The following is a 12877-nucleotide window of genomic DNA, read 5'->3' on the forward strand; positions in this document are numbered from 1 at the left end:
TACCAGCAAGCGGACTGATACTTCTGTCCTCATACTTTGGCAGCAACCGTAGGACCAGATCCCCTAAGAAGGGGAAGGATAGAGGGAGGTAATATATAGGTTCTAGGTTTGGATTCAGGTCCAGGATGGCCCTGGCTCTAGTAGCCTTTCAGTTCTGGCACTTCATTTTGAGACTAAATACATGGCCTGGCTAATGATCACCCTGGAAAATTGATGAGTCTGTTAAGTTCCATAGGAAGGGCAGGAGGAGATGACCCTGGATGCCTAGATTCTGCCTAGCCCATTTGTACAAACAGTGCAGTGCCAGCCAAGCTGTGTGTGGATGACGCAGAGAGGCCACATCTCTTGAGCACAGTGAAGGGAGATCCTAGAGACATGAGACAGAAGGGAGGAGAACAGCCGTTGGCTCTCCCCTGTCAGGGCCCTCTGGCTGTGGAGTAGAGGACTTTGTGGGGCAGGAGGTGGCTTGGAGATTGGAGAGCTGAACCTGGAAGGAGAGTGAGGTGAGGTGGATGTGTGGCCTGATAGTTGGCCTTCCCTTTTCAGTTCATTCCTCAGGTAATGCTGCCGAAGAGAACTGTTTAACTCCTAGTGCGATTACTGGCTAGAAATAGTTTGCACTAATGGTTTCTGATTCATTGTCTGTGGTTTCCAGTAAAAGTCCAAGACTGGTATAATCTTAAGGGTGGGAATTGGGTTAGAGTAGAAATGTATGTTACATTTCCTGGGGCCAACAAGTTTGTCAGCTCCCACCATGCTCAGGGAAAGATAACTGGAAAGCCTTGACTACTGCTCAGCAACTACCTCACTGCGTCTCCTGCATTCTCTCTTCCGTCTTTCTCCCACAGGAGGCTTTCAGAAATGAATGCCCTTCTAGTCCAGAGAAAGTGCCCTTGACAAGAGATACGGGCCAATCCAGGATTTTTGGGTTGGTTCCCATATGAGCGGCTGGCATGACTTCCTTGGAGACCTGCTACCTTGGCTGGGAACCATAACAATTTGCATGCATAGGGACAGATGAAGTAGTTCTGGGCCCTTTCCAAGATGCTTAAGTGCAGCCAGGTTTGGGAACACCGGATACCATACTCTTTCATCTTGTTTTTATTGCCCTTTCTTCAGTCTTCAGCATTATTTCACCTCAGTTCAGCCAATATATGAAAGTCAAACTAGGCAAAGCATTTTGCTGTGAGTATAAATCCACATGGTTCATTCTATATTGAAGGAAACATAAATATAATGTGATTATAACAGTGTTTCTCAACTTTTTTTTCATTAACACCTCCCTAAGGAACCTTTTGAGACCTTTTTTCTTAATCACCACCACCACCCACTATTTTAGTATCAAAATATACCAAAATTCTGTTTATGTTTATATATATCTGTGCTTTATGCTTTAAAAGAGCAATTTTTTTTTTTTACCCCCAAGAACCAATTTTCATCCCCTTGAGGGGATCTCGCCATTGAGAGTTCATGGATTGTAACTAAGCACAGTGGGATCGCAGTAGGGAATATAAAATTAAAATAGTAACCTGTACAGCTCAGAGACAGTTTAGGTACAGTGATTTCCTAAAACAGGCCTCTAAGAGATCATCACTTTAGGAGAAAGAGCCTAGAGACCTGTGGGGCATTCATGGGAAATCGTAATAGACCTAAATGTTGGGGGAAATAAAGACACATGTTTGGAAATTGCCTTTCAGAGAAGATCTCTCAAGAGGTCTTAGTATTGGTCCCAACAGGCTTGGATATGGGTGCCCTCTATGGTATCTGAGTTCTTTTTTTTTTTTTTTAATATATCTTCATTGATTTCAGAGAGAAAAAGGGAGAGGGAGAGAGAGAGATAGAAACAGCAATAATGAGTCATCACTGATCAGCTGCCTCCTGCACGCCCCCGACTGGGGATCGAGCCTGCAACCCCGGCATGTGGCCTGACTGGGAATTGAGCCGTGATCTCCTGGATCCTAGGTCCATGCTCAACTGCTGAACCATGCCTGGCCAGGCATGGGATCTGACTTCTTTATATAAATTCTTTTGGGGTTGATACCAGTTCTATCAGTGGAATATAAAATCCCTTTTCTCTGGCAATACAGTGTAACAAATGACAGCATCTTCTCTCCCCAATAGAAACTTCCAGAGGCATGCAGTGTTGGTGATGGGAAGCCCTTTGTCAGGAGTCTACAGAATCTGTATATGGCAGTCACCAAACAAGAGGTCCAAGTGAGGCAGAAGCATCAAAATGCCGGTGAGTAGCTCCAGGGGAACTTGGTCTCCCTGGGGTTAGAGTTAGGGTCTAGGTTTGTGCTGTCTAGGTTTGTGGTAGCTCTAGCTACTTGTGACTATTTAAGTTTAAATTAATAAAAGTTAAGTAAAATGAAAATTTTATTTCCTCATTTGCTCTAGCCACATTTCAAGTGCTCAACAGCTGCTGGTGGCTACCAAGTTGGACAGTGGAAATATAGACCATTTCCATCTTTGCAGAAAGTTCTATAAAACTGATCTGGGCACTTAGGAGAATTAGAGAACCAGGAGAAAGATGAATCTCCCTAGGCATGTCAGGAAATGTGTAGAAGAACAGTTGGCTATTTTGAGTCCAGGAAGGTCTTTTCCTACCTGGTGAAAGTGGGCCTGGGGAATCTTCAGAGTAGAAACAGAGCTTTTCAAAAGTCAGCTGGAAGTTGGATTTGTGGCTACTTCTGTCTGTTTATATATTATTAGTACCAATCCAGGCTTTTGTCAGAATGCTTGGTGAATTCTGATGTCTTCCTGGTAAGAAGAAGGCATTTATGACTGTCTGCCCTTGATCTTTCTGCTTTCAGGAGATCCTCAGACCTCAAATAGTGCCTCCCCACAAGGAACTGATAGCCAATTTCTGAGCCAGCCTGAAGAGCCGGTTTCCTCAGCACCATCCCTCCCAGGGCCTGACACAGAGCCCACAGTGAGTCACGAGCAGCTTCCTGTTTGGCGTTCTGAGCATTGGAGGAGTCCATACCTATAGCCCTCGAGTCAGTGGTCCCTGGAATTGCCACCTAGTTGATCTACCATAATAATATTGGAGGATGTTTGTCACCAGGCTTCCAAACTGTGCCTTTCTAGGTGGAGAGTCATTGTTTCTCACATCTCCTCTCTGTAGTTCTTGTACTGAATGAAGGACCTTGACTTCTTTCTACCTTTTCTGCTTCCAGTGGTGGTCTGTGAGGATGTTCCCTGGGGGAGAAGAGATATATGCACCTCCTCCCTAGGGTCTTATATCATGTTCATTGCCTGACATAGAGTCCAAAACACTGTGTCAGCCACCTCAAGGAGGCCTCACCCTAACCCAGAGCCATGGAGGAAGAAAGGTCCTTTCCTAACTGAAGTAGGACTGCCCGAAACCCTTATTAATTTCTGTTCCTTTTTTCTCTAGGGTACTTCAGTCCCTGCGAAGAGACCTCAGCTGTCCAAGGTCAAGAGGAAGAAGCTAAGGGGACTCTTCAGTTAAATTGTCACTATCTCAACTGCTGAGGATGGACCTGGAGAACAGTTCCTGGTACCACCTTGAAAGGAGCCCCAGGGACAGCAGGATCTCTGACACAGTCACATAGTCAGAGGCAGGATCACTGAAGTTCATGTTCTCTGAATGGGTGCTATCAACTGAGGGAGTCTTGGCTTCAACCCATTGGGCGTTGGTCTTCCCTATCTGAGTGGAAGCTAGTCTCTGGAAACCCCACACCCCCCTCTTTTTTGGTGGAGGTTCTCTAGACCCAGTACCCTACCATGGGCCTTAGGTATATAGGACAAGTTAGCAAAAAGGCACAACATGCTTAGGAAACCTCGTCTATCTTTCTCAGGAGTCCCTACCCAATTCCAGGTGCTCCTCAGAGACCCACTTCTCTCTTTAGCATGGAACAAAAACCCCTCACACTCCCCTCTTTTGAGAGTACTTATTTTGTAGAACACATTACCTACTTCACTCTACTGGATCGCACCCCACTATTGTCTCTGGATAAAGACAGGCACTCAGTCCAGTCCTTTGGTTCTTATGCTTCTTTGCTTTGGCCTGCCGTAAGCCTCCATGTAGGAACTTTGATCTTGAGAACTGTCTCCATGGTGGGCACAAGGCAGAGCAGATGGTTTATGCTCTCCTTTGCTCAATTGATGTGGGGTTTTGGGGGGATGGGGGGGTCTGTTTCCAAGGCATAGACAACAGGTTAAACTACAATATGGGACTGAAATTACAAAGAGCTTCAAACAGTAGGGCCAAGATAGGTTTCCACTGGAGTGGCAGTAAAAGGAATTTTACCTTCCCATAGTGACTAGAACTAGGAAAGATGGGGTGACAGGGAACAGGAAATGGACACAGGAGTTCACCATGGCAGCATAATTGACCTATAGAATGAATAGTGCTTTCAAGAAACAACGTGAAGGCTATGTGAGACAGGCAGAGTCTTAGTTAGAAAGTCAACTCTTTGGACAGATCTGGCAAGGGTAGCAGAACAGAATTGGCAAAGTCCCTTGGCCTCCTCTGCTAGGTTTTTCTACCTAGGTAAACCTTGGAGATACAAGGAGGAAAGTAGGACTCAGATGTTAACTGGGAGCTGTTAGGTAGAGGAAGGGGTCAGGGACAGAACCCACAGAGGCCTTTTCTGGTTTACTTACATGTGGTGGTCAAATACCTCCTCGCCCTCATATCCTCTCTAGCTGGGACTGGTGTTTCTGCCTCATGTCAGGTCATGGGAGAGCAGACAATCCAAGCAATAATGAAACAATAATGATTATAATGAGAACAACAATAACAACATTTACTGAGCAGTTAATGTATACCAGGTCAATAAGCTCCTGACATTGAACTTCACAGCATCGCATAAGGAAGATACTGTAACCCACTGGGAAATCGAGTCTTGAAGAGATTGAGTGGCTTCTCAAAGATCACACAGCTAGTAAGTAACAGCCAGAGTTTGAACCCAGACAGCTGAGTTCATCATTCTATACACACTGAAAACATTTTCCAAGGAGGCTGTCGGGTCCTTTCCTATCTTCCACTGTGACATCCTTTTCCTGTGACCCTGCCTACCTTCAATGGGATGTTCTACTCGTCATTGCTCTTCAAGGCAGGAAACTTTAAGGGCTCCGGGACTTACCCCCATGCCCCTGCCTGCTGGCAGAGTCTGAGAGCTCCACTAGGGCTCATCCAAGTTGCTGCTGATAACTGCCTTTCCCTCTAGACCACAGTGTACCAGGGTGCACCCCACAGTCGTGACTGTCATTGAATGAGTTGGGAAAACAATCTATAGATGGCTCATTTTGTTCTTTAGTTTCTTTTCCGCATAATTTAGATAGCCAGATTTCAGGATCCACGAGAAATGAGGCCACTGGGAAATGGAAAGACTTCCCCAGCAAGCTGGGAAAAAATGTGGGCTCTTTACCTGGACAATCCCTCTACCTTTAGAGCACAGTCTCCAGAGCAGACCTTTTTAATCATGGGGGGCCAGGGGTTTGTGAATCCCCCCAAATTATAAGTAAAATCCTAAGAGCATAATTTTTTTTCATGTTCTCAAAAGAATGTGTACTTTTTAAAAAGGTTAACTAAGAATGTGCCTAATGACCTCCCCATCCACTGCCCACTCTATCCCCAAAGGTTGCTGTCTCCATGGGGATATTGCCCAAACACACCCTTCTGTAAACATTGCTTCCAGAGGCCCTGCCTCAGGCATTCTTGCCCTGAAGCTCTTACCCCCCAAACCTAGGGGTGGGGGCTGAGAATCTTTCGTCCCAGGGCAACTCCAGGGAAATCCCTGCCTTGACAAATTGGCCTAACCAGGCTGTATTCCAGCCCTGCCCCCTGGCTTGGGCCCCTCCCCGAGGCCCCCAGCCTGACCCAACCCCCACTCCACATGCACATAAAAGGGTCGAATTCTCGTGGCTGCTCCATAAATTTTATTCCGTAAATATTAGTTTTCCCTGTGTTTAATAAAGCAGTGGCCCACCTCCCCGCCTACCCGCCCGCTCCCCGGGGCCGGGGCTGGGGCCAGGGCTGGCTGGTGGGAGAAGGGACTCTTTCAATTGCTTTGGAGTATTTTTAGAAAAAAAAATAATATAAGGTGGTTTACACGAGCAAGCCAGCAAACCAGGAGCAGGACTAGAGACCTCGAGGAAGTTCCTGCAGGAGCTTGACCTAAAAAGTAGAGAAATAGCGCCACCTAGGCTGCAAGGCCTACTTGGCCCGGCGGCCGCGCACCCCTCCCCCACAGTCAGCTAGGACTGCCCAGCTCTTGGCTGGAAGAGAAACCTTCATCCCCTAGCACTCCGGCTGGGCAGCACCCCCTGTACTCAGGCCTTGCAGAGGGCTTTCCCAGAAGCCCTTGAAGGCAGAGCCCAAGATGGGCCCTGGAAAATCCCACGAGGATCATTCTGTCTTCTGTGACAGCCAGCCAGTCTCCAGATCAAGGAGTGTTTCCAAAGGCTAGCAAGTTATTGAGAAAGGAGGAAGGAGCTTCTAGTCTCCTTCACTGAACCCCGAGGAGCTCGCCCTGGAATTCTTAGGGTGTAAGGTGGCAGAGTGAAATCCATGCTCCTTGGCTCTGGCCTTGGAAAGAATCTCTCCCAGTCAGATCAAGAGCCTTGATGCAGGTCCCCCACAGCGAGGCACTTGAGTCTCCTGTATACTCAGCCCTCCTGCTTCTTAATTTTACCCTGTGGTACCTCTGAGCGCCCTTTCCTTGCCTTCCTATTCATTGAAACCTCCCATTTTCCGAAGTCTTTATGTCCTCGGTTGCCTTGGTTCTCTGGAGATAAGCAGGAGCACCCATGTGTTATTGTCCATACAGAGGTGGTGGAAGGAGTGGGAATAAAAGGTCGCGCCCCTTCTCCTGGTCCTGATATGACCTCATTCTTGACATTATCACAGGGCATTTTCTTCTCCAATTATTATGTCCCTTGTTTTCTCCTAGTTTTGTTAACTGGGTTTGATACAATCGGGAAATGCCTTTCTAAGCTGCTCTCACATTTTTCTAAGCTTTGAATTTTCCTGAAGAAGTAACTGTTCAATAGGAGTAAGTGACACCACAAGGAAGCCACCATGCTCAGAGCTCAAGGCCCTTGGTTCCTGGTCCCCATTACTGACATCAGCAAGTGGGCTCACAAAATGGTAATGGATCGTGCCAGGCACTTAGATACCAAGAGAAATGCCAGAGGAGAAGGGAAGCATGATTTGGAGCAGGGTTTTTTCCTGAGACCTCCTGGGAGCTGCTACTGGGGATTCTTGTTGAAGGCTCCTGTTGCTCTCTCTTTCTTCCATGTTCTCTTGGGTAGGGCCTCCGAAGGTCCCACCCTAAGTAGGAGGGTATGTGGTACCTGTGTGTGAGGGAGATTTCATTCCAGACCCTTCGAGGAATACTTGTTCATCTCCTAAGACTGCCTTGGCTGCCCTTTCTGTTTCCCCTCGATTCTGGGGCCTCATGTCTCTGCCCTGCACATGGGAAGTCATTAGGCAACATGACTTCCAAAGCATTCTAGCAAAGGCTCAATTGCCCTTCCAACCTGTTATGTCATACCTGCACTCAGTGTCTGTCCAGGAGTCCAACGGGTTTTGCTGTGCCTTCCACACTGCTGGACCCTTCGATTGCTCGCCGTTCCTCACCTAACTCTCATGGGTTCCTGAGGCTCTGGGCCAGCCTAGGGAACCCGGAAGAGGCCCTGGAAGGACTCCAGGGTGTGGGGAGCACACAGCCATTGGCTCACCTGGGAAGATTGTGCCCAGATTACTCGTCCTGCTGGGCCGAGGGCCAGGAGTTAAAGGAGCATGCAGTACCACACTCTTCCTACTCTCCCTCTGGGCCAAAAACAGTAGCAGGGTTAGAATTGGGGGCTAGGACTCCGGGGCTGCTTGGAGTCCCTTCTGAAATCTGGGTGTTGTATTTACTTTTTCATATTGGCAGCTGGAAGGGGAAGCCCATCCCAGCTCGGCATTGTTGTCTAACATGGTTAATCAGATCCTATAATCCTGCTGTGGAAATATTGGGCCTCACTCAAAACAATAGAGACCAAGAATATTGTGGTTAAATTTCAACCAGCTGCCTCCCTGGCCTGTTTGCCTAACCTCTACCCCCCTCTCCAGGGCCAGAGTCCTCCTTGCTTTATGGACCCCTGATAGGATCGACAGCAGTCAGAAATCGGTGACAGGAGAAGGGAGAATGCAGTAGGGGAAGGGTAATCCTCTTGACTGGCTCTCTATCCTACCTTTCCCCTCCCACCCTAGGCCCTGAAGGGTGAGCAGGGGGTGGTGAAAGGAGTTGGGGTTGGTGGGGAAGCCCCGAGGGGTCTGGATCTGTGTTCAGGGGTCAAGAGCAGTACTCCTGGGAATCCTGGATGGTAAAGAGTTCCCTTATTCAAGACAGAAAGACTGCTGCCAGATCAGGAGAGACTGCTAGTTTTGTTTATTATGGCTGCCTGGCATTTCCAGGGCACAAAGCAATATAAGTTTGTCTTATGTCACATATGGGAGAAAAAGGAAGGCATTGGTTGGGGGAAGGGGGGTTGGCAAAAAATATTTGTGTTTGATTAATAATCTGATATAACAGCAATATAAATAATAATACTCTGATGTATGGAGGTGATACTGAAACCCTCAGTGGAGTGGTTTTCTGGTAGTGGTCAAGTCCATTATGTTGCTCTCTGTAGTGAGTACAACGTGGCCAGAGTGGCTCAGTTGGTTGAGTGTCGTCCTGTGCACCGAAAGGTTGCCAATTCGATTCCCAGTCAGGGCACATACCTGGGTTGTGGGTTTGATCCCTGGTTAGGTCAGGGCATGTACCAAAGGATCGATTTCTCTCTCACATCGATGTGTGTGTTTTTTTCTCTCTCCCTCTGTCTAAGCATGTCCTTGGATGAGCATTTAAAAATGTGGCAGGATAATTACGTGATTAGAATAGCAGCACAGGGGGAATAGATAAGCTGTACCATGACATTGTGAATCAAAAAGATGCAGTGTCTGGATGGTGTTAAAGGGGGAAATGAACATGGCAATGTGTTCATCAAAAGGCAGAGGGCATTCCTCTTGCAGACAGTAGGTCACCCGGCTTGTGAACTGGCCAACTTTGAGATTGTACTGGGCTCTCATACACCCAGGATGCACTGGGCACAAGTTGCAGCCACACTGTGTTTGGAGTGTCACCAGTCAACGAGGTGAAGTACAGTGAGGCCCAGCTCCGGCACCATGGAGGACTGAACGGTCAAAGTGTGTGTGCATTTTTAGAATTTGAAGAATGAAATAGCAGAACTGTGCCAAACGAAACTATATTTACTTAATCTGTTCATACAGGGTGGGGATGGAGGAACAACAAAGAGCACTTGGTGTTTCTCACCTAGGGTGTGATGTGATAATTCAGAGATGACGTGGTTCCTGTGGGTCATTCACCAAAGCCATTGTGAAGCAGGGACTGCTTGGTGGGAGCTGGGCCTCCCACCACAAAGACATCTGGAACACAGCTCCTGGGGCGACACCCCAGGCGGCACATGTGCCTCTGGGGAGGAATCTCAACACTGACTTCACGGCAGTCGTCAGATGGCATCGCAGCAGGTACGCAGCTGACGTCAAAACGATGTAATGATGATGGAAACCGTTTCAGCCACTAAACAACTTGAGTAACTGCTGCGGAGAATTCAGTGAGGAGAACGATCCCCAGTGGAAGCTTCGGGGAACGGGCCATATTCCTGACCAAGGGGGGATGGAGAAGCCTTGCTGGTCGATTAAACCTTATGCTGTACATAGGCTTGAACTGCAGATGGGAAGGCCCAACAGGAAAACCCCATGTCACCTCAAAGGAACCCAATGGAATGGCACAGCTTTGTAGGAAATGTGCTGGGAATGAGATAGAAAAATCCATATCCAACAAGAAATAGGAATAATTAAAAATGCACTTAGTCATCATAATGTATGACTTACCAGCATCCCACCAACAGGCATTATGCTACATACATGTGTAATGCATGCATTATGTATGGTCACAAAGACATAACTCTTGCTTTCAAGAAAACTACAATCCAAAGATGATATTAAAAGGAGATTTTTTCCTAAAAACTTTTCAAGTGTATGAACTACAAAGTGAGAGCCATGACTATGTATCTCTTTTTTAAAAAGTTTAAAAGAATTGCATGTATAAATGCTATTTGTTACCTGCTTTTACCTTTGCTTAACTATGTCAATGCATAAGTTTCTTTAAAGAGCACATTATCTTCACTCTGGGCTTTATAAAAAGTTTGAAAAACACCCTCATAATCAGAAAGTAGAAAGTCAAGCTCATTCCATTTCCCCCCATGGCTTCATCTTCGACCACACTGGTCTCCTTGCTATTTCTCTAATATGCAAGCACATTAGGGCCTTTGCTCGATGCAGTTTCTCTGCCCCTGGTTACCCACTTAGCTGAAGCCCTCGCCTCTTTCAGGTCTTTGCTTAAGTTGCACCTTCTTGCGGGGCCTCCACTGACCACCCCACCTGGCAGAACACCTGCCTCCTAACTGTGGGCCCCCTTCCCACTAGCTGGCTGTGCTCCCAACCCTTTTGTCCCGTTTATGTTTCGTGCTCATAGTCTGTTCCTATTCCCTTCTAAGACATTATATATTTTACTTATTTCTTATTTACATTTAATTGTCTGCGTCCCTCTTGAATATAGCTCCAGAAGAGCAGGAATCTTGGCTTTTATTTTTGTTGTTCTCTCACATCCCAAGCACCTTGAACAGTGTCTGGCACTTAGTAGGTGCTCAAAAATTGTTGATTGAATAAATGAAGAGAGATTATCTCTCTCACACAGGCTCACAAATACACAGCTTCGCTCACACCAGCAGTATCTTCAAGTGGTTCTAGAAATGTGTGCAGATAAGTGGATGTAATCTTTGTTGTTTGCAGCAACCAGTTGTAAGGTGAGAGTGGGGCTTAAACATAATTTTGTTAGCTATAGCCATAGGGAATGAATTTATCATTTTGCAGAAATGGAGAATACAAGTTATTAAAAAGCAAGGGAATGTTTACTTTATTTGGCCACAGAGCCCCAGCACCCTTAGGGTGCTATTTCTACCAAGAGAGACTTGTGAGGCGGGTGACCAGTACAAACCCAGATACAGAGCGACAACAGGCAAGTCCGGAGCGTCACGTGAGCATTAAGAGGGTAGTACTCCTGTCCCCCTTTACTGAACATTCACTAGACTGGTATTTGCCAAGATTCTCTTTAAGCAACAATTTCTTCCCAAATAGAGACACTGGGGTGGAAATAAAGCCCATTATTTAGTAAACATGTTATTATCCATATACAGAAATACAGAAATATATTTATATGTATGTCTTCCTGTCTATAAGATTTTCCCACAATCTTTAGTCTCGACCTGAGGGGAAAACACCATTCTCTTTGTAACTAATTCTGCCTTTTCCTCCCCTTTCAAAGTCATCAAAGCAAGGTCTTTAATGCTGGGATCTCTCTGAAGTGCCTTGTAATGAGCTTATTGTTTGGGCAAAGGTAACTTGACATTCCCATTTCTGATCAATAGCTGGCTTTCAAAGCGTTGTTAGTTTGGAGTGGCTCTAATTGGATCTCCAAATGCATTCTGGACTGATCTAAGGCTTGAAAGACAGGCATGCTCCCATTTCTGCATGCGGGCCAGATTTGGCGGAGTTGCTAACCTCTTAAAAATCCTCAGTAGAAGTTAGAGTGCTCCAAACCAGCTGGGGAAGTGGTCAAGTCAAACAGAGTTTGAAGTCTTAAAAGGCCAAGATGAAGATAACAGAAGAGTCCCCTGGATTTAGAGAGAGAATGAGTGACTTGAATGAAGGTCAACAACCCAGCATGCCTGTCCTAGGAGTCACTCACCGAGAAACTGATTATTATGGAGCCAAACAAGCTTGGATTCCAACTCCAGCTTTCTCACTGACAAGCTCTGAACCTCAGTTTGAAGAGAATAGTGTCAACTCCTTAAGGTTTTGGTGAAGGCTACATCAGATGATGTTAGGATTTCTCCCCTTTACTAGGTCGTTCAGCTTGGCTCTTCATCACTACGAGGGCCATCATCTTTGCTTGTACGGCTGCCCCTTTCTAAGGGTGTCCTTCATTCTTGTCAGTCATTCCTTTCCCTCCTTCAAAACTGACTTTTCCAAGAGACCTCACCTCAAGTTCATCATTTTTTTCCTTTTTAATTTAAAAATATTTTAAATTACAGTCAATATTCAACATTATATTAGTTTCAGGCATACATCATCATTTCTTAATTTCATATTCTTCTAGACCAAGTTCATCTTATCTATTAACCTGTCTGGTTTATAATACATTATTCTGTACTCACTAATGAGTGGCATTCATGGCTTCATAGCTGCCTTTTACTTTCATGATGCATCTTTAGGTTTAAATAGTAAATTCTTGGAGGATGACAACTGTCTTCTACTTATCTCTTTGCATTTTCTATCCTCATGTACCTATTATGCTAGTGTGCACAAGGTAGATGCTCCCTGATAGAAAGAAGTAGGGCCTCCTAACCCCCACTGCTGTCTTGGGCTCACATCTATGAGCATCCTGGCGTATTCCCCCCTAGACGGGTAATAGGAATCAGAGAACTGAGGCTGCCGCTAGTGGACCCAGCAGACAACAGAAATGAATTATACATAAGATTTGTACTTTACAGCTTGTATTTTAACCCTCTCAACAGCCCTATGAGGTAGGCGATATTAATGTTCACTTTATAGATGAGAAAACTAAAATTCAAAGAAGTCTTGCCCAAGGCCACACAGGCTGAAGGTATCAAAGACGTGTTCAGGCACAGACCTGCCAACTCCAGGCCCAGTGCTCTTTCTACTCGCCAGAGCTACTGCTCACTGAGCCACTAGAGGTTATTCAACTGACCTCATTCCCGAAACTTGTTTGGT

The 12877-nt window shown here is 46.1% G+C and overlaps 1 protein-coding gene across 3 annotated transcripts in view; it reads left to right on the forward strand.

Moving 5' to 3' along the window:
• NHEJ1 (non-homologous end joining factor 1) overlaps positions 1-10051 on the forward strand; it is a 77564-nt gene extending 67513 nt beyond the window's left edge. For all 3 annotated transcript variants that reach the window (XM_016196822.2, XM_016196824.2, XM_016196823.2), the window contains exons 6-8: positions 2122-2239; positions 2814-2932; positions 3401-10051. In XM_016196822.2, coding sequence (XP_016052308.1) covers positions 2122-2239; positions 2814-2932; positions 3401-3475 — 312 coding nt within the window. In that variant the 3' untranslated portion in view covers positions 3476-10051. The remainder of the gene's footprint in view (positions 1-2121; positions 2240-2813; positions 2933-3400) is intronic.
• Positions 10052-12877: the final 2826 nt, after the last annotated feature.

This window comes from Miniopterus natalensis, chromosome 8, assembly GCF_054644295.1.
Source record: "Miniopterus natalensis isolate mMinNat1 chromosome 8, mMinNat1.hap1, whole genome shotgun sequence".
Classification (NCBI taxonomy): Eukaryota; Metazoa; Chordata; class Mammalia; order Chiroptera; family Miniopteridae; genus Miniopterus; species Miniopterus natalensis.